This window comes from Python bivittatus, unplaced genomic scaffold (assembly GCF_059951505.1).
Source record: "Python bivittatus isolate LINGU-HERP-01145 unplaced genomic scaffold, Pbiv_v1 ctg000840_np1212, whole genome shotgun sequence".
Taxonomy (NCBI): Eukaryota; Metazoa; Chordata; class Lepidosauria; order Squamata; family Pythonidae; genus Python; species Python bivittatus.
In genome coordinates this window covers 31,047,275-31,069,595 of record NW_028277113.1, presented here as the reverse complement: position 1 = coordinate 31,069,595, position 22,321 = coordinate 31,047,275, and the positions used below count along the sequence as shown (strand labels likewise).

The 22,321-nt window shown below is 33.9% G+C and overlaps 1 protein-coding gene across 4 annotated transcripts in view; it reads right to left on the bottom strand.

Annotated features, from left to right (window-relative positions):
- The window catches only part of PIEZO2 (piezo type mechanosensitive ion channel component 2), a 234,520-nt gene that overhangs the window by 21,323 nt on the left and 190,876 nt on the right, over window positions 1–22,321 (bottom strand). For 2 of the 4 annotated variants that reach the window (XM_088130640.1, XM_088130641.1), the window contains 17 exons: window positions 21,454–21,654; window positions 20,640–20,844; window positions 20,401–20,502; window positions 18,806–18,971; window positions 17,160–17,403; window positions 16,290–16,386; window positions 15,130–15,289; window positions 14,692–14,781; window positions 13,875–13,999; window positions 12,988–13,059; window positions 8,905–9,008; window positions 5,049–5,148; window positions 4,379–4,441; window positions 3,560–3,726; window positions 2,949–3,103; window positions 1,455–1,625; window positions 69–464 (listed from right to left, as the gene is read on the bottom strand). In XM_088130640.1, the coding sequence (XP_087986766.1) occupies window positions 69–464; window positions 1,455–1,625; window positions 2,949–3,103; window positions 3,560–3,726; window positions 4,379–4,441; window positions 5,049–5,148; window positions 8,905–9,008; window positions 12,988–13,059; window positions 13,875–13,999; window positions 14,692–14,781; window positions 15,130–15,289; window positions 16,290–16,386; window positions 17,160–17,403; window positions 18,806–18,971; window positions 20,401–20,502; window positions 20,640–20,844; window positions 21,454–21,654 (2,618 nt within the window). Of the gene's footprint in view, window positions 1–68; window positions 465–1,454; window positions 1,626–2,948; window positions 3,104–3,559; window positions 3,727–4,378; window positions 4,442–5,048; window positions 5,149–6,641; window positions 6,741–8,904; window positions 9,009–12,987; window positions 13,060–13,874; window positions 14,000–14,691; window positions 14,782–15,129; window positions 15,290–16,289; window positions 16,387–17,159; window positions 17,404–18,805; window positions 18,972–20,400; window positions 20,503–20,639; window positions 20,845–21,453; window positions 21,655–22,321 lie in introns of all 4 variants that reach the window. The other 2 variants (XM_088130643.1, XM_088130642.1) reach the window with 2 other exon arrangements.

Here is a 22,321-nt window from a genome sequence, read left to right as displayed (position 1 = left end):
GTTTTCACAAAACATTTTTTATCACCAATCCAATTAATGTGCATACTTAATTAATCATGGATCCTTACTTGTTAAGTAGTAATTCACTTGCAGTCAGCTCATGTGTCAAAGGAGGGAGAATAGAATCCTCAGGTTTTTCAGACTGATTTTCATCTGGGCTCACCATCATTTGGTTTTTACCAGATGAACCATCCTGGGAACTATCTAAGGGGAAAAGTTCCAAGCTCACAGCTTTGCTATATGAAGGAGGAGGTTCAGCAATGCCATCCAAAGCAGAATAGGATGGCATATCTGTATCAGAAGTATATGCAGCTCCTTCAGAATCCATACAGTAATCTTCCATTTCATGTCCCTGTGTGAGTTCAGTATCTGCCTCTTCTCCTTCATGGTCCTCCCCTTCGACTTCTTCAATGGTTTCTGCTGTTCCCTGACGGGAATACAGCATAGTAACTTGGGTAGCCTCACTGTCAAGAATGAGGAGGAAGAATATTTTTGTCAATTTCTTATTTTACAAATAACATTTACTCTCCTTTTTTAAAAAGTAAAATTGAGTTGGTTTTTTTGGTAATATTTTTATTAAAGTTTATAGATATAGAAGCTGATACAAAACTAAAAGACAAAAGGAAAAAAGAAAAAAAAGAAAGAAAAAAAGAAAGAGGAAAGAAAAAGAAAGAAATATAAAAGATGACTTCCCCCTCCCTCCAAACAAGTATATGCATTAACTGTAACTTTACATCTAAAAGTAAAATTGAGTTGTTGATTCTACATTGGATTTCAGTATTATATCAAGATGGACTTGATAACATCGATTTCTGAAATATTCATATTCCCCAAATGTTTTCATGTTGAAAACATGTTGATTTGCTTCAGCATTTTAGAAGTTATTATGGCTCTTTTCATTTACCTATAACCATCAATGGGATTGTATAACTATGTTGTATACTATTAGTTGCTTTATTTTAATGCATTTTAAGGGTTTTTTTTTTAAGTTTATTGTTGCATATTACCTATATATGAAGAACAGCCATGTGGTACATTTCATAACACATAAACAAATGAATTGGGATCATACAAAGGTGAATGCTTTCGAAAGATCCCTTGTGTCTTGGGCATAGTTAAGCATTTTATGAGCAATGATGTTAACTGAAGCTAACCAGAATAATAAATCAGCATCTGAATGCAGCATTCCAAGCTCTCAGTTGAACTAAAAAGGGAAACTATAAACAGGCACATAATTAAAAATCCTGAGAGCAAAAGTATAAAGATTAAAGAGAAGGTATGAAAATGACATAAATATATGATATACAGTATTACTATTAGTCAAAACAAGAGAGAGATGCTTCAAATGAGTATGCAGTTAGTTTTACTCATAAAAATGTAAACATCACATTTTACATTGCCAGAATGTATAGTGGTTGGGATAATTGAGTGAAAAGCATGCATGGATTAAGCACCTTGATACTATACTGCCACTGTCAGCGGATGAGGAGGACATATCCATGCTGTATGTTTTACGAAGCCTAGGTCGTGCACGTTCACTTGTTTTAGGAATAGGGTCTGGACCATCTAAATCATCAAGGGTAGACTGCCTTGACAACAACAGTGTAGTTGCTTCCGTGCAGCAGCTAGCAGTGCAAACAGTTACAAAGACAAGGTTATATACCAATGGCATCTTGACGTGGCTCAGTAGTGAACGTGCAGATCGGCCATGCAAAATATCAAAAGAGACATAGACAAAAAAGGATTTCATGGGAGATAACAAGCTTTTTGGTGCCAAAGTAGTATACTATTTGTATTCTGATAACCATACAAGATCAGTAATAGCAAAATGGGAAGCCAGGGGAAATTAGGATATGAATTTATTTATGGAGTAAGTCTGATGGAATTCATGCATTCAATGCTCTAATGAGACTGATAAAACTCATCATTTTTAGCAATCACTAAGATTAGTAGCTAAAAATGTTGCAGTTGGGGAACTTATAGGTACATTAAGCTGGCACTATAAATTGATATTTTAAAAAGATTTAGCCACATATATTAAAGTTATTGTAAATAATCCATACTAAAACTAAAATGGTGTTAAATTATTTTAAGTTCCAAATATTGATTTTTTAAAATACATCATCTTTATCCCAGTCTAGCCACAACCATTTGGGGAGGCTTTAATTCTATTTTTCTCAAGCTTAGAAATTAACATGATATCTGAGGGCAATTAAATGAACCAGATATAAATAACGTGTGAGCAGCAGCTTTTTGGAATAGATAATGGTTATCGATTTTTCATGATAGTAGTTAAGACAGCTTTAGAAAAAAACCCACTTTTATCTAAAATGAATTAAGGAAGGTTCATGCAAATGTTCATCTGATCATAGGATCCTGGGGTCATGTGAATGAGTTCTGTCTGCCTGCTCCAGCCCTGTCCAGGCATTCAACTAAAATGGGAGTTTTATGCACAGAATAACAAATACAGATGTTCCTCCAAAACAGAGGTACTCATAGGGTCAGAGTCAGTTCTCAAATGGAGCAGATATCTGGAGCAATATATGATCTTTTGCAATGCTGCAAAAATAAACAGCATATGGGAATCAGTTCTACTGTGTTTAGGGCTCTGCTATTTGAGACTAATTTCTGGATTCTCATGTTCTTTTAATGCATGGGGCTATTGTGTGAACTTTTTGGAACTGCATTTATTGAAAGAAAGTTGTATCAGAAATAATAGTTTATCAGATGGAAACACTATGCCACTTTCATATACTCTTAGCATGAGAAATATCGAAGGATTAAACATATGTTGGCTATCATTTTTTAAATATTTTAAAAAGGATACTACAAGATTCAATACCAGTTCACCATCACCTTCAAGCTAAGCTTCATTACTAGATGTTTATATATTTATCAAGGTCATCCGCTATATATTTAGAATTACTGTGCTCACTGTAACAGAATACCTGGATTCACTGTCACGAGAAGCTGCTGATTCTAAACTTGCTGTCCTCTCAGCCTGTCCAGACTCATAAATTTCATCCAATCCTGATTCCCTAGAAAGTTTCATTATCTGGTTCTGGTAATACATATGGATACTCTCTCGAGTTGGAACATTTCCCTGAGAAGGAAAATGTAGAATTTAGAAAATTAAACAAGCTAACATTTAGAAGATGGACCAGTGCAGTAGAAAAAGACTATTCCCCTGGGTTTGTCAATTGTTTTGTGGGATTTTTTTTTAAAGGGAAAGAAAAAGAAAATAGCCCAAGGTTAGAGTTGTACGGTCAATTAAAAAGCCATGAGTCTCAATATACTACAACATTGTTTTTTTTCTGTCACTCCTAAGACTTTCCTCCACACTCTGATAGCAAAAGCAGCATAAAACAAAGCTAAAACCTAAACTAAAACCATAATTATACACTTTATCACATGTTAAAAAAGAAGAAAATACAATGTAGCTGCTAATTACAAGACTCTACCCCCCTCCACAAAGGAGCAACAGGCTAAATCAAATTAAACCTGAAATCACAGATCTGTTTTTCGCCATCATGAAAAAGAAATGAACATGCTATATTACCTTTTTGATTTCTCTAGTTAGCATGCACCTCTCAATTCTCAATACTGTGGAGATATCAATATGCTCTCTTGAAATTGAATTGAGCCAAGCTGTAAAACTGTCTATTGTTGCCAGAAAAAGAACCCAGGTAAACTTCAAAATGTTATATATTCTTTTAAAAATATTATCTGGGAATGAAACAAGAAAAAACATGCTTTACCAAATAATACTCAAAATAATGAACAGTTGTGAATGTTATAACAAAATCACAGATCTAAGAACTGTTATCTGAGAGTAAGTTCCATCAACCTCAGGAAAACATACTTTTCATTTGATGTGCACAGGATGACACGGTTTCCTATGGCATTTCTGCCTTCATGGATTAGGTGATTAGCAAAACTTCAGAATCAGACTTATTTCATTTTAATATCAATGACTGTAATTGTTAGATGATACTAGAATCTTTGCTCTGTTTATACAAAAATACTTCTTGCCAGAATATTTCTTAAATTTTGCATTTGGCTTTAAAATCACTCTGTAATCATTCCACACCTTCTACCCAATGTACTCCTGCACTCTCAGTACTATTTTTAATGTTCAAAAAGTAGTGGCTGGTATGAAAAATGAACTGAAAATGGTATCCGAACAACTTGCCAGACTCAAACTAATGTATGGATGTTGGTTTGAACAATATCACATTTAAGATTTTAAGTTACTCTCAAGATAAAATTGTCAATAAATTCCTCAGTATACATATTTTATCTTTATTTTAGAGATAATTGTGTTATTCTATCAGCTCTTATTATTTAAAATGAAAACCTATCTTGCTCCTTTGCTTACCAGGGCCATCAGATTTATTTTTGACAGGTTCATCTCTTTCTTCACCCTCCACATCTATTTCAACTGATAAATAAAAATGAAATAAGTGAGAAAAATTAGATTTATAGATTTCAGTTACCTTTTAATTTTTTACAGAATACATAATTAAATACTATTTACTGGACACAATATATGAAGTTTCTTTATTGATTTTGCAATGCTGAATTAATACCCTGAACTGATTGCTAGGCCAACATTGTTTTTTTTCCCAAACCAAAACCAACACTCTATTTATTATTCTTCAGTAGCCTGCTAGCAATGGTATTTATCAGTCTATATAATGCCCTTGATGACTATTGGTAAACAAGCAAACAATAATTAATTGGACAGGCAGTAAATCTTGAATTTCCCTATTCTATTTCCTTTCTTTATTCCCTTGGAGTTCAATTCAATAATTTTTTGGCTGGCTAGACTCCATCTGTCTAAACTGGAGGATCATAATCTGAGTAGAACATCCTGATTTGTAAGTTCAATGAAACCATAATTTCCTGAGAATCCCAGCTAGAGATCTATGCAAAATCATGGAAGCTACCTGTGATTTTCTGCGTGCAAACTATGGTTCTTCTACAACCAGAGCATAAAAAGCTACGTGTATAGTTAATAGAGATAACAGGACATTTCTGAAGCATACCATCATCAGATCCTTTCTTCCTTTTTCTGTATTTTTTCTTCTCTTTGCGCCTCTGTCGTAGGGCAGTTTTAGGATCAGTAATCCAGGCCTGATAAACAAACTAGAGGGAAGAAACCAATTTATTCATGTTCTCTAGTAAGTAAATTTTAAGCAGATGACAAAAAGAATATAGATTTGAAATATGTGTTTAGATTTGGGAGATTATGCAAACATTATTTATTTGTTGTTTTATTGTAAACTATCCAGAGTCACTTCCTTGTGAGATGGGAGGTGTCTAAATTCGAAATATAAACAAACAAACAAACAAACAAACAATCCATTTAGGAAAAGATCCATTCAAATCCAAAAATCTCAAATAATTTTTGTGACTTTGATAAACCAAAATATTTGAGTAAAATTGTGGATTCTTATGAATTTGGTATGAATCCACAACAACTATGTTCAGTAATCTGAAAATGAAGCAATCATTTACATACAAACTATTTCTTACTATTAACTTTAACTTTAGTGTCAATAAAAATACAGTCCAAATACAGTTAGGTAATATCTGGAATTATTTTTAAAGGATTGACTATATCTTTTAAAGTAGGAGAACAGCCATTCTTCATGTTATTATTCCCTAGTATCAAACATATATTTGTTCAACCCATAACCCATATGAATAATAAAAAATACTTCTGTGATGGCTGTTTGATTAGAAAGATATTTGCTTTTGTCTGTATGATTTTCACTGGAGAATGAAAATAATATTTTGCATTGCATCATTAATGTCATGTATTAGCTACAGCCAACACAAATATGCATGCAAAGGAGAGAAGGTGAGAAAATAAACAGAAGATTTATTATTGCCAACTGAAGCATGCTCAGACTCTCAGGGAAGGTGGAATATGCCATCATTAGAACGCCAGTGTTACTTTAGCTGTATTAAAACTTGCATTTTAATGTACAACACTCACTTTGGTATGTTATTAATACATGTATTTTTAAAATATTGAACATCATAAAAATAAAATAAGCTGTGAGCTTGTGACCTATGGACATGGAAAAATACAATAAAAAAGAAAGGATAGAGTTGCTGTCAATATCTTATAACTAGCTTATAACTAGCTCATAGCAATAATGTAGCTGCCATATTAACAACTTTTGACAGCACAAATTCAGAGATGCTTTGTGTAAGTTGTTCATACATGCAGAGTCCCAAATTTTCCATAAATCCACCTTCCATTTTGCATTCTTCTGCAATCTTTCTGACAAAGATTACCATGCAGGATAAAATCTCACTCAACCAATCAATTTATCTAGTACCTATAAATGCATGCAAGTTGATGGAATCTTCTTAACACAGTTTAGATGGAAACTCTAGGATAAAACCAAGATATGACACTGCATTTTTTCTCTGATATCTATAATTATACCTAACATGAGTTAATATATCTCATCGTTAAGTTTGTCAACTGAAAATATAAGTCAAATTCTTGATTGTCACAAAATCTCCCAAAACTCATATTAAGAGGAAAAATGCAGAAAAGGGATACTCTGCCAGTATACAATGGGAACAATATCATATTCTACATGGTATGGAATATCAAATACCTTTGCAGCTCTGATTAAATACTGAAGAATAGTTTTGGGCAGTTTAATAACAGACTTTGGCAAGGCTAAAATGGCTGAAGCGAATTTCGCAATAGCTCTCTATGAAGAAGGACAAAGCAAGACAAATTAGTGAAAACGTAAGGCTAATGTTTTAAGAAACATACTGTACGATTATATTAGACAGTAGGATTGATATTAATTTAAAACAAGCTTATACAATGTTAACTGTGAGTATTCAGTTTAGCAATGCATTTGATTTAGTTACAAGACAGTGTATAAAAGTTGTTTAGTTACACGTGTAACAATTATGTATTAGTGACTTGGATTAGAAAAGCACATTCCAAATAAATCTTTGGTATTCCACAGATACAGTTACAGATCCTTGTCTTTGCCTCTAATATAGCCTTATGAATGGAGAGAGATTTCATGACAGGCATGTACATATACCATTCTTATAATTTCTCAGATTAAAAAAATAAACAAAAACTAATGCACAAATGCATCTGCTGTGCAATAAATCTGAAGGCTCCAATGAAACTCCAGTATAGAATAGTTTAGGATAAAGTAACATAAACTGAGGATATTTATAGAATTTTTGGATCCATAATACACAAAAATTACTTTCAACTGTTAAGCTAGTATCTCTGATAAAACTAGAAAATATTGCCCAGGCTTCAAAATGAACACATACTTCATCTGTGATTGGTACTGATTTTATAAGTGAATATAAATATAAATCAATGAATATACTCAAGCATAACAAGTAAAATTAATGTGTCCTATAGAGGACAGCGCAAGAAGCTGGTATTACAGTTTCCCCTAAATTAACTACTAATGCAGAACTCTCTATATGAGGTTGCCTTTAGAGATCAGCTGCAACTGGTACAAAATGCAGCAGCCAGACTACTGGCAGGACAATTCCACCAATGAGAATAGCAACTATTTGAAAGCCACTGCTTTGGTTACCAGCAGCCTTCCAGACTCAACTCAAAGGGTAGCTTGTTACCTTTAAACCCTTCAGTGGGTTATAGTGGGTAACACCTCATTTGAGTTGAATCTGCCCACTTGGTCTGGTCATCTAGGCAGGTTGAGATTCCTACCGTCTTTCAAGGTCAATGGGGTATCGACAAGACCACAGGCCTTCTCTATGGCATCTCTGCTTTGTTGAGTTCTCTCAACTCAGAGGCACATGCAAGCCATACCCTTACTGCTCATAAACATTGCGTCTTTGGCCCATGAGGATTATGGGGTCCATTACAATATAGGATTGGATGGTATAAGAATGGATTGTTTTTAGTTGAATTGATTATTTTGTGTATTTTTTTCTTTTTTGCTGGCTTCCTAAAGTCTCTTTGGATTGGGATAGTTTGAAAAAAAAAGTCAAACTAACAAACAAACAAAAATTACAATACTTATTTAGGCAAAACTTAGAGTGTACAGTCTGCCGTATATATGACGAAATATGAATAGAATCCAGTTTATATGACACTTTATAGAATTTAGAGTGTTCAGTTTACCATAAAGTAAATGATCCCAATTTTCATTTACAAACTTCCATCATCTTACTGAGAGCCAGCTGTGCAGTTATGGATGAAGATATGACAGGATCACATGTAGATGGACTGTGATATAATTCTACATACCAATTTGCCTATATGATCTCTTTAAAGAATTTAGCCCATGGGGATATAGCTGAATATCAAATTGCCCTACTTTATGAACCTACAGATAGGGTTGTTCATGAGTGTGTGGGTGTGTTCAAAAAGTTAAGATGACAGCTGTGGTTGTGGATGCCCATCTTGACTTTTATTTTTGCCCCTCAGATGTTCCTGCCTAGATGAATTGTGTGAGTATTCTGAATCTGAATATGCATAAATTAATCAGATTGCTGGATTCTGTTATATCTAAATAGTCCTGGCTTACTTTTCTTTAAGCTATATACATTTACTTTTGATATATTGTCTGCCTGATATCTGTAACTAAATAAAGATTTATTCAAATTCTATCTATGCTTACAAAAGTATATCTTCAAACCTGTATTTGTTTCACCTAAACCAAAAGGCATCTTCATTCTTTCACCACCATTCAGGCCATTCAAGCTGCCTTTATAGGCAGGGGTGTCCACAGGATATGATTAAAGGTCAAGATGGTGATGCACATAAAAAACAGGCCTAGATTTGATTGCAATCATTGTGGCCACCATTTTGACCACACCCTGCAGCCACCCTTGTTTGTAGGAATACCATGCAAGCAAAAACAGTACCTGGAAAGCAGATCTTCTTGGAGGTTCTTCCTCTTCCTTTCCTTCATCCTCCTCCTCTTCTTCACTGTCCGACTCAAACAAATAATAATCTCCACTTCTGACCACTAAGCAAAATAAAATGTTCTTTTTATTTCTTGTAAGGAAACAATTCTCATAAGGTCTATCCTAAGCCATGACACAGAGACACACAAAGTAGGTCTATGACTATGGGACTCAGTGTCAGGACATATATATAAAAGTGGAGAAAAGGCAAGAGAGGCACATAGATCATTTGGGATGTTTGTCATTACAAAAAAGAAACCTCAGTAACAGGAACATTACAGCATGATCAGAAGAAAAGTTGAGAAAAGCAAAAAAAAAAAAAAAAGTTGGAATGTCTTATTGAAAGCTTGCAACATTCATAACTTCAAAACATGTTTCTTTATTTGTGAGAGGTTGAGAGTTTTCTAATTCCAGAGGAGCAATTTAAATTAATATGTGCTCTCTTCCCCCACCCAAAACAACAACTACAAAAGGTAATTCTGTTAAAAGTCTGCTAGCATCTGGAACCATTCTTCTTTTTTGCTATATTCTTTAGGCTTAATATTAAGAAAATGTTAAATAAATTCTTTTTTTATTTTTTAAAATAATTAGATAATTAATTTTGCTTGTGATTTTTTTTAAAAAAATGGATGTCTCCATATGTTCAAGTTGTAAAATAATATGAATGAACTGGGCCTTATATCCTTGAACAGAAGCTCATTTTTTAAAACATCAAATAAGCTAATAGGTCCAACTGGATCAAAAAAGGAAAAAAAAGGAAATTAAAAATAAAATATTAAGCAAGAGAGAAAATCAAAGTCACAGCATTACATTTGCCCATTAAGATAATGTCTGCAAGTAAAGTAAAATATCTTAATATGTTTATTATTACAATAAGAAAAACAGATAGAATGATTTTTAAGAATATATTTGACCCTCATTATATAGCTTTCTGAACCATAAAAATAAATTATTCAATCATACCTTATCCTCTATTTTATCTAAAGCATATATTAAATAACTTATCTTAGCCAAAGATAAATTGATTTTATGAACTGTGCCCTGATTAGGCTATAGCAAATTACACAAAGAAAAGTAACTGCCACCGTTTGGGAAGAAAATTCTATGCTATGGGTACAATCCATAAGCAGTGCTATAAGCTATCCTCCTCTCTTATTCTGTGTAAGAAATAAAGCTTAAAGAACTTAAGGATCCATGTTACCTAAGTTCTCCCTACCCATGGTATTTGAATATCAAATTGAAAATTGTTTAAAGAAATGTGGAAGATATATTGCATTTATAGGAATGTTGTACACCCTAAGATGTCTTCCTGTTTGGCATGAGGGAGCCATCCACACAATATGTAAATTTTTTCCTTCATCCAGGAAGACTTTACTGTTATTTGAACTCAGAAACAAAACAGGAATAATGGAAATACTAAGGCTGGAATTTGAGAACTTGTCAACTGAACCCATAGAAGAGCTAATAGGTTTAAAAAATAATAATAATAAGGGTAAATTTGTTAAACAGGGTCAGTTTGGTGTAGTGATTTAAGGTGTTAGGCAATCAGGAGACTGTGAGCTCTAATACTGCTTTAGGCACGGAAGCCATCTGGATGATTTTGGGCTAGTCACTCTCTCTCAGCCCTAGGATGAAAGCAATTGCCAAACACTTCTGAAAATCTTGCCAAGAAAACTGCAGGGACTTGTCCAGGCAGTCAAGACTGACTTGAAGGAAATAATAATAATAATAATAATAATAACAACAACAACAACAACAGTAGCAGCAGCAGCAGCAGCAGCTGTTTCTGGACCTTTCTGGCTTTCTTCTTCAAACAAAGAAGCCCCTTTTTTCTTGCTGCACCAGTCTAACATGATCTTAGAACTCTAAGGTTTAGGGAACTTCATAATATTAATAGATCTACTATTGATATCCAATTCTGCACAAATGCCATTCTTTAAAAATAGAAATGTTGGGAGAGGATTTTTCTTTAGCTTGAAAGTTAAAGAAGAGTGGAAAGCAATGGAGGGAAGTATCTGAATAAGACAGAATAATGAAATGGTAGAATATTGAACAATGAAATAAGTATAAATCAGAGAATTATCTGAAAGGAGTGAATTTTAGATTCATGTATTCTGACCTCATATACTGACATATATCTTGTAAATTATTGTATGTAATCTAGGATATAGACGCAGTTGGTACCTCATAAAAGTATAAGTAGACGTTTGCATAAATATGACTGTTAAACATGTAAATCTACATGTAAAAGATCACGTTGGTTGTGAAATATGTAGGGTGATGGTTGCACAAAGACCCAAATACATTCTAGCTCAGGGGACACTATGAACCTCCTCAATAACAATGCATTCCATCCATGCAAAATACTTGAATATATGTAACATCTCATGTGAAGAAAAATTCTAAGTTATATAGCTCTTCATAATGGGATCCAAATAGGAAAAGCTATCAGTTTCTTTCCTCAAATTGCATTTATGTAAACTTCTGTTCTTTTATGACCAATAGTATTAAAATAATTCACCCACTTCTCACTAACAAGTGAACTGACAATTAAATCAATTATAATAATCTTTAATAATTTAACATATTCTATTATTATTATTGACTTAACAGATTAGGATGTCAACAGTAAGCCTTATATAATTCAACTATACATTGCAGGGAATACACCCGATTAATGCAAGTTGATATCTCTGTAGAAGGATGGTATGATTAAACCGCAATAATGCACTCTTGCAGGCATTCATTAATGTAGTAGAGAAATTTGACTTAAGTGAAAATTTCAGCCTAATTTTCAATAAGATCATACCTCTCTACTTACAAATCATTTCTTCACACATCGGTTGTAACTGTTCATTGAAATGGAGGAAGCACAGCGAGTGAAACCAGTGAAACAATATTATTTTCTTCTCCAGAGGCTGATTCTTGTTAATGTTTTAGAGACTAGGAGAGCAACAGGTGTGTGAAAACATGTTTCTCGTGCCATGCAGAAGAAAAGCCCTGAGAATTCTATATCCGCACAGAAGCAAAAACACTGTTCAGATAATGGACACTTTCTGTTGAGACACAACAGTCCACTTCAAATATGATATTAACATGTTTAGAAATGGTGGAACAATGAACTTGGCTCACCAAACATGCAACTACTGTTCTGACTTGTGGGCAATTATTTTAAAAGGGCATACAATGCTGGTGGGTAATATGCATTTTCAGGGCTTGGCCACGGGTTGCTGTTTACAAGTATATGCATTATTGCAATAATATGGATTCTATATTGGTTTCCTAAAACATGTAATGAGGGTAAAATGAATCAGAAAGAATGAAATGAGCTGGAATAATTTAACAAGAGTTATGTATGGATGCAGGTCACTTTCACAGAGTAGGCTATAGGAGAAAGCAGGGCAAGTATGCTAATTCCCTCAGCTTTCTGCCTGGAATAAAATACACTGCAAAAGGTAACCTTGGATCCTGACAGCCTTTGAGTCATTCTTACTATCTGAATTTCAACCATTCTTCTGTAGTAGCAAAACTAATGAGGATTAACAGAGACCGTATCCAGGTCCATTTGGAAAAGCTATAGATTCAAAACACATTACTTGCAATGATTTTTTCCCCCTGAAATGTAAAAAAAATGGTTGGGTCTTCAACAACCATTTGAAAATAGGATAGGTCTCTATAAATTTTCATCATGCCCTTTAGAAACAGAAATATATGTACATATGTATACATAGGCACAGTTTACTTGTGATTTGACAGAAACAAAAATCTAGAATGTTTGTTAAACTGTTGGATAGATATTTGGCCACAGCAGGGATAGACACAAGATATTTATTTTTCTTTCATGTAGAGAATATTTGCATCAACATATGGTTGCCTAAAGGAAACGCAATTTTTTCTCCCTGAAATCTTTTGTGTCCACATAACTATCAAGTCACAAGTATAAAACCATGCATAAAACAAACAGGTCTTGGGAATGCCTCTATTCTGGTCAAGGATATAAGGGCTAAATTCATGTACTTTAAAGATGATTGAGAAACCTACTGGAAGCATGATCGACCCAAGGCCGCCACCACTGCTTTTTTTTGCCCTTGGTTTTTTCTTTGTCTGCTTCTCCTAAAATGAAATATGTCCAAACATTAATTTTACAAAGTGAAAAACATATTATGTCTTATATTTCTTTTTTCCAATGTTTCCAAACTGTGCAAGAGCAGGTCCAATTCTAATACTTTCAAGAGACAAACACAAAAAGCATTTGTTTACTATTATTATAACTAGCCTGTTCATAGAACCTGGCTAATCTGACACAGAAATAAAATAGAACTTGACTTCACATTTCACTATATTTAAGGGATTGTTAAAAATGCCTTTTATTCATTATAAATTAAAACTATACCACAGCAAATTAAAATTCATTATATAAAAACTAAAACAAACGACTGAAAACCAAGGTATTTATTTGACTTCTTAAAATCTGTTTCTTAACTCAATTTTTGCTTCAAATGAAAAATCTGTAAGTTAAAAAATGCCTCTGCTATTCTAAAATTGTTTAGGCATCATATAGAAACACAGTTCAGACTCCAATGTGAACTATGCTCTAAATATCAAGCCTTTAAAGGCCTGAAGGCATGCCGTATCCTACAATTCTACATTGTACTTCAGTTTTCCAATCCCAACCCCTAAAATTCTTCAGAGAAAGGGACAATAGTGTTTCTGCAAATAACCAAATGCAGTGAGAAAGAAGGGTAAGGGAGGGGTACCATATGAACAGAGTAGGATTTATTTCCAAGTAAGTATGCATAGGATCAGATTGTGAAGTCCACCCAACAAATGTCTGGATGAGGCATTGTACTTTCCTATGTACATTCAAGTTAATAATACTAAGGTCCAAACAATAAATACCAACGTTGGATACATTGAAGGAATAGTACCATCATCATCATCTTCTTCAGCAACCTTTTGAATTGCTTGCCCATCTGAGGTTTCTTGATTCATGCTCAGCACCCTTTCTTTACCCTTTTTATACTTCTGTTGTCTGGCTTTGATATGATCCATCCTGTCAAAAGAGAGTTTGCACTCTCAAAGTTAAATCATTACTTTTGTGGATCCAAAGAGCACAAGAATTTAAAAACATTATATGATATTCTTAATATACTATCAAATGACATTGCTCAATACATTTATGCTTACATTATAATAAAGATTAGCATAGGTGGATGCCTTTTTTTTTCTAAATTATACATCCCATAAGGAATATAATATTTCCATGTGTGTTTCCCCATCATCTTTTTTTTTTTTTTTTGGTCAACAAAACCTTAGTACTCATAGGTCTGTGAGCTGATATCAACTTACTAATCAGGATCATAAATGGTCTTCTAAAGTATGGCTTAACTAAGCTACAGATGCTTCAACTGGGCTACTATGTACTGTTATGAGCCATGATTCAGAGTCTGACATAGACAGAATACATAGATAAGAAATTTTCAAAGTGGTACTTGTAATCATCACTATGTTTCTCTAGATGTTTGGGGGTCCTATCTCACCTGACTTTCACTTATTTTGTAATTAGCTATGTCTTATTTGATGGAACCTATAATGTCCATGAGATGCTCTCAAAATTCCAAAGATGCTCATTGCCTCCTGTAGTGAGGTCTATAGTATAAAGTTTAAATACTTTTTCTCTGATTAATGTAGTGGTGTTATATCCCAGCCTCCAGAAAGGAATTTTAAGAAAAAAGAAAAGCATACTGTCTCTTCAGTTGATCCATTGATTTTTTCTCTTCCTCAATTCTTGCTTTTACAGCTTTCACAATTGTGGCCTGGAAAAGTTCAGCACCTCTGAAAAATAAATACATACACACTAGATAAAAACAATACAACACAAACACATAGGGTGAGAATCATAATTGTAGTTTTGCCAGCAAGATGGAAACTGAAAGTGGTACTAATTCAACACATTTGCTGAAGCAGGGAGGATAGGGCATTTAGGAAAACATTCTGAAACCTATTTCATAAGGCTGATTTTCCTAATTAATATATGAATTTTCAAATCTGTGATAAGAGCGTTATCACAGTTATATATTTCATTTCACTTTTATGGTTTGTACAATATTTAATCAAAACGCATGTCCACAACTACAACGACATGGATCTATATATTTATTAAAATGCAACATTTCAGTTTACCTGGATGCCAGAATCTGTGAAGCTTTAATATCAGCAACAACATGAAGGAAGTAGTAACTCATGAAGACTCTTCTTTGTAGCAACAGAAAAGCAAAGCAAATGCTGTCCCAGATTATTCCTGCCTCCCCACTTGGCAATTTACAGTCTCCATCGTCCAAAGCTGACAAGAACAAGCATCAAGGATAAGCATCAAGATATTGCAAGATTGTTTCTGAGCTGACCAAACAGAACAAAAAGGTTTAGGAACTCTGAATCCACGTCTACAAGATTTAAACTTCACACAAGTGGGGCAGGAGAAGAATTGTCTATTTGTGGCTGTGCATAGATGTCCATTTGCCCTATGTTCCTGCTCAGATTCTAATCTGTGAAAGAGCTGCAAGATGGATGCAGAGGGCCATCTCCTACAATGGAACAACTCAGAGCCAGAGGACTGAGGGTGACACAATGGGAAGGTCCCTATTTCTCTTATTCTTTATTCAATCATTTGAATATTTCTTTTAGTCTTTGTGCTAAACTGGTCAATAGCTCACTTATATACAGGTTAATTCTTTACCCAAAGTGGCCTGAATTACATCAGATTTATAACCCAATAATTCAGCTGAAAAAAGCCTTCCTGTGATAGTTATGAGCCAAGAAGCTAACCACAATAACTCCAAGAGTATAAACTCTGAAATTAATCAGTATTTTTAAATAGGAATGTCATGAAAAATAAAGCAAACATAATTTTTAAAAAATGTAGAATGGCATCTGTAGTAATTAGGTCTAAAGTCCACACAAATAACAAAATATAACCTGCAAATAAAAACAAACTGATGCACAAAAACTTTATCAGACACAACATCTGCACATGAATACTGATTAGAATGTGCTTCATGTATGCTATTACTTCAAAAACCAAACCAAACCTGTGCTTGTCTTGGACAAAATATATTAAAATGGTGCTAAATTCTCAAGGAAAAATGTTTCCTCCCCCAAACATAAGTTTATTCTAATTTATTTACCAATTTGAATTATTCTATACTATAAAAATAACAGAATGGTTTTCAATATCAGAAAGGGAAAACAAATCTGCCTGTTGTTTTTTAAATGATGGATATCTGAAAGACTTTAATGGCATTTTTAAAACACTTATGCAAAGGACTTTATAGGTCTATACTTACGAATGTCATAACCTTTAACTGTACAAGCCAGACTAAATGCCTGAATCACCCAACAACTATTGTGAATCAGTGACTTGATGTAGCCGCATGCTCCTATCTAGAATAAATAGAGATTGATATGAGAAAAGAAGTGAAAATAAAAGCCTGTCAACACCACAAGGTTTACACAAAGATAAAAAAAGAGAAATTGAATTATTATTTTCTTTGGTGTTTGTAATTCCTCAACAGTATATGCTCAGTGCAGTAACTTCTTCCATAATTTTTTAAATAGCCCTATCCTCTTTTGACCTCCTACTTTCTCCATGATATAACAATACAATGAAACAACAGTTGTTTTGTAAATAATCCAATATCAATACTGCAAAATCATCAAAAAACCCTCATTTTTTATTCCAATTTGTGAAGTTACATATGAATGCCATCAACTGTATGGCAAATATCTCAAAACAAAGAGGTAATCTGCAATAAAATGCTGCAGTGATAGCCATTAATTAATGTTTCTGTTCAGAGCTCCAAGCAATCTGGAACTCTATGGAGCTTGAAGGAAGCCTCAAAGGCAAGGAAATAATTGAAGACCCATTTTTAATATTCAGCCACTTATCCCCAGTGCTATATATCAGTGTTTCTCAACCTTGGCAACTTTAAGATGTGTGGACATCAACTCCCAGAATTAAAGTTGCTCAGGCTGAGAAACACTGATATATATAACCACAAAACTTTAGTGTCAAGAGTGTAACAGTGTCTAGAGAGTGGGAGAAAGATGAAGTAGTGTGGTGGGGTACTATTAAAAAAAGTAAAATAAGAACCTATACTTTTATTTTCAGAAACAATTAAATGGTATAATCCCTTCAGAAAAAGAAATATACTTACCGACAATATATTTTTCATTGTAATTACAAAGACATTATAAGCAATCAGCCAATCCCAATATCGAAGGATGCTTCTGATTGGCTTGAGTAACAGGTCTCCTCCAAAAAGTAGGAAGTAAAAACAGGCTACCAAGTAGCCCATACAAAATATACTGATCCGAGTGGTTCCCGTTATAAAGATGATAGTGAGGACAAACCAGAAGAGATAACTGAAAATTACCACCTTACCCATGTCTAGATAAGATCTGTTACAAAACAAAGTAGGAATGAAAGAGATTAAATTTATGTTCAGGTCATACACATTTTAATGTACAGTATAATGATTTTACTTGACAGGTATTCAGCATATCATACATGTTGATGAAATGTTTATGTGCTTACAAGAAAATATTATCTATTACACAGGGGTTTTTTGAACTCTGTGACACAGTGAGTCCCTAATATGGTAAATGAATTTATATCACATCCTACCATCACTGATGAATAATAAAACTAATTATTGCATTGAAGTTACATCTGGCAAGATCACACACACACACACACACACACACAAACTATATTGTACTCTATGTATCACAGGGCTTCTCAAATTTGGTGGTATAGTAATTGCTTGCTATCAGTTTGCTCAGGCAAAGTAAGAATAAAGTCCAGAACAAGTTTTGACAGGATGCCCATTTTCCCTGTGCATGCGTGACCAAGTTTTTCTTTTATTATGTCCTCCAAGTTGCTTACTTTTGAGACGATAATGACTCAGAGTACTTTTGCTTTATGCTAAATTGACAAATTTAAAACTATTGATTTTGACTAGCATTGCTTCCAACAGTTTCACTTTTTTTATTTGTCCTATTCACAATGTTTGGGTAAATTTAATTATGATAAATTAAAGGGAATTAATCTAAACATTGCTGTGTAAATTATAGAGGAATGGAAAGGTTGCACTATCTTTTTGAGGTAGCCAATGGTTTCCTTCCTTCCTTCCTTCTATGCAAAGGCAATGATTCTTTGAAAGTATAGAAGAAAGGTAAACTCTTCCACTGTTGTGAACTTTTATTTTGGAGCCAATAGGTGATACAGAAAAAATTATAGTATTGTAATTTATCACCAAAGGGATAATCTCAGAGATTCCACTGTAGGAAATTGGGCTTTTGGAATTTCTTTTGATTTGGGACAATCCAATATATTTAAGAACATGGGATGTAATCAATGCTACATAAATTGATTTCCATCCATGCAACAAGACTTTACCTATCCTTTTTCTCTCTGCCAGAAATCTGTTCCTATACAGAAATCTGTACCATAAACACCTGGAACAGATGGAAGGTATATGGAGAGCTGCAGAGGAAGGGATTATTCTGTTACAGGTGCTTGTTCTACTTGCAGGACAATCAGATACAAATTATGTAACATCATGTAATTCTACTTTTATTGATCAATTTTGTATGTTCTATAGCAAAGAACAAAATTCTGTTATTTAATAATCTTACCCTACCTTAGATAATAGCAACATGAGAAAACATTTGTGTGAGTGACAACTGCAGTACTGAAACTCAATTCTGAACCTTACTAATTCAAAGCCCACAAAGAGCATCTGATTTCTGAGAAAAAGCAATGTCAGCAAAAGTGTGAGAGTCATTGTCCAGCTCTTACCGGCAATGAATAAAATCAGGAACAGGGTTGTGTTGACTAAATGATGCTGCTTCAAGGTTCATGCAGATCTCCACATTGTCTCCAGCCATGATGCGTACAGCAGCCTTATTCTCATCTTCAAATGTCTGCCTTTGTAAGGATGCACATAGTAGCAACATGAAATCATCTGATGGAAGAAGATGTTGCACTGAATTTGATGGATGTCTCACACATTTTTTCATCCAAAGAGGAAGACTAAGGTCCCAGTATGGCCTTAGCAGCAGAATGGAGGCAGAACCAAATCCTATTGCTCCTTGGGAACTCTAATCCTAATCCATAAATTCAGCTACTCAAACTGCAGGAACCTCCATGTTGTGACATGAAGGGCGAAGAGGTAAATGAGCAGCAATGTTCAGAAACTAATTGTCTTCTCTGGAAGAACAGCTTACTTAAAAATAGGCTATTACTACCAAGTAGCCTGGCTTCTACAATTAAGTCCAATCAGTATGGGCCAAATTTAGGAAATTGTCAAGCTACAAAACAGAAACTTCTGCCTGAGAATAAGCAAGTGCTAGAACAACTTCCATAATAATTTAACAGAACAGAACAGAACAGAATAGAATAAATAACTTTATTGTCATTCCACTATACACTAAGTGCATAATAAAATGAACCTTGTAACTTCTGAGTCTTGAGTCCAACCCTTGCCTCAAAACTTGCAGTCTGCATTTGCCTAGCTCTGATGATCCTTTGCTACTTTATCTTTTGAATTTTGACTATTCATAGAAAACTTTTGATGTCTTCAGTCCTGGACTGTACTGTGACTACACTTTTGTCTAGCAATTTACCGTATCGTGAAAGCTTATAGGAATATCAACCTTGGACTGTTTGACTACTGTATGAACTCTTTGGGACTGAACAGTAATACCTTTCCTTTTTATAATTTGTAATGGCCTTTTTTCAAATCTAATTAAGTTGGCATACACAAAATCATAACATTGTTATATAAAACCTTAAACTAAGATAAGAAATAAAAGAATTATATGGCAAAGCAGTTTCACACAGAAACAGATAGCAAAAGGGAAAGCATTAAAGTACAGGAGTCAGCCTCATGCCTTCCAGATTGCTTGGACTATCACACCAAACAATTCCAGTCAGTATAACCAATGATAAGGGATGATGACAACTGCAATCAAAAACATCTAGAGGACACCACTTTGCCTTTTCCTGATAAAAAGGGTGTGTATTGTTTCCTCAGTCTTAACTTTTTAATTCAGGTTCCATATAGGTGTTGTTAAACGGCTGTAATTTTTTCTTGTTTGTGCAAAAGCTGAAGCTGGTGAGGTAGGAAGCAGTGCTGTTTTTTAAGAGCAGAACATTTCACTGATGTTGGGTTTGAAGTCTTATATAGGTAAAGCTGAATATGACTAAATCTAGCAATATATATAACTAAATCTAGCAATATATATAACTAGATCTAGCAATATCACATTGATATCTATTCTATGTCTAGAAATGTACTTTAGAAATTTATTAAAATGTCCTCTAGGAGTGAAATACTAGTGATAAATGTGTTTAAGGGATACAACTTACAAAGAAGAAAGTAAAATACTTACACACAAGAAAGACTGGATTTGGTTTAACAATAAAATCTGGGAAGTATAACCATTTGATGATATTAGAGTTAAAGCTGGCATTTGGATTTCTCCATGGGTAATCTGTAATGACAGAGACAAGACTGCTTATAACAAGCCATTGAGAGTACTTATTTAATTACTTTTCAGCAGCTACTAGCATACAGTGATTATTGAAGTAAAAGATTAGAAGAACTGTTTAAGGCAAAAAGGACACTTACCCTTACAAGGTGCAGGTGGGATGCCAATACATATGAAGTACTGGAATGTAATAATACATGACAGAAAACAGCAGTACTTTGGCCAGATTTCTGCAATAGCTTTTCTTCTCCGCCGATACAAAACAGCAATTAAGGCAAAGGCATGAATCATTGCATAGAAATCCATCCGTTGACCAATTACATTTACAGATAAGAGGAAACAACTCTGTGATAACAAGACAAATGTACAAAATGTATATATATCATCTTGAATGGTCCATAATAAACATAATATTAGCTTCATCTTCAGAAATTCCATGAGCCTTTATTTATCAGCTTGAAAGAATTCTTTTTTTTTTCTTTTGCCAATAGGCCACACTATTAATAAAGGTTACCTTATCCATAATGACTGGATAAAATTTCTTTTTGCAAAGTAAAGAGATGTAAGAAGCAATGTTAAAGATATTTGGCACAAATATCTTAATATATTATAACAACATTTGCAAAAGGAAGATCACAATATCCTAAGCCTTATTTAAGAACCTCAAAGATGATTTTCTGGGTTCCCATGCCATCTGAGGCACGATGGATTACTACCAGGAAAAGATACCTAGGCGTGATACTTCAGTTGTGTAATTCTCTCCCTGGGAAGAACACGGGCACCCACTGAAACATTTCAGATTTTCCTTCTTTAAATTGATGGTAAAAGTATGTTTCATTATACATTTAACCTATTTGGCCAGATTTTCCACTTAGCGACCGAGTTGCCGGTGCCAATTGTGATTGCTAAACAAGGACTACCTGTACTGTTTTAATCGTATTGGTGCAAATTTACCTCCAAACCAAACTTGTAGAAGAAGTAGTTTATAAAATACTTAAGACAACTGACTATGCCATCATCCAAATGTAATCTGGTAATATCATGAAAAATTGTTTTGGTTTCTGGTGCAGTGAGATTATTATGACATCGGTAGTATTCTTGGTGCCGATAAACAGTAACTTCAAAGGCCAGAATTGCCAGCATCAGCAAGTTATTCTGTAAGAGAAGGAAACTCTGTAAATACATCAGATCTGTCACTAGCCTTGGTTCTACTAATTGCAGCATAACCCCTAAATTATTTACGCTCAGTCAATATGAATATTGACTGATAATAATAAATACTTATTTTATATTAATTATAAAGATACTGGCTTTAAAATGTATAAAACTGCTACATCTAGGTCTTTGTTAATATTTTCCCAACCTTAGGACTTCTCTATACAAAACCAAAAAGTTCCAGCTGTGATTTGTTTTCCTATATATTGTCAATCATTTTGTATTACTGCATTTTCACTCAAAACTGGTCTACCATAAAATCACTTTCTTTGTTCTACTTATATATTAGTATCTAGAAATAAGACAACTTATCAAGAACTGTTTCTGGAGCTCTCTAGAATATCAAAACTAGCTTATAAACATGATGTGCTTTAGCGTTGATGATTATCCATCATCATAAACTGTATGCCCCTCAAAACTAGCTGCTAGGAAACAGGAGTTTGGGGTGGCGGTGGTAAGTGGTACATATGAATACACATTTTGCTTCTGAAGTTCCTATAAGCTACTAGTTGAGCACTATAGGAACAAAATGCTAATCGATAACACATTTATTCTAAAAATGTCCAATCCTAATTGTGGTGGTAGATGGTTTATTTTATAGCATATG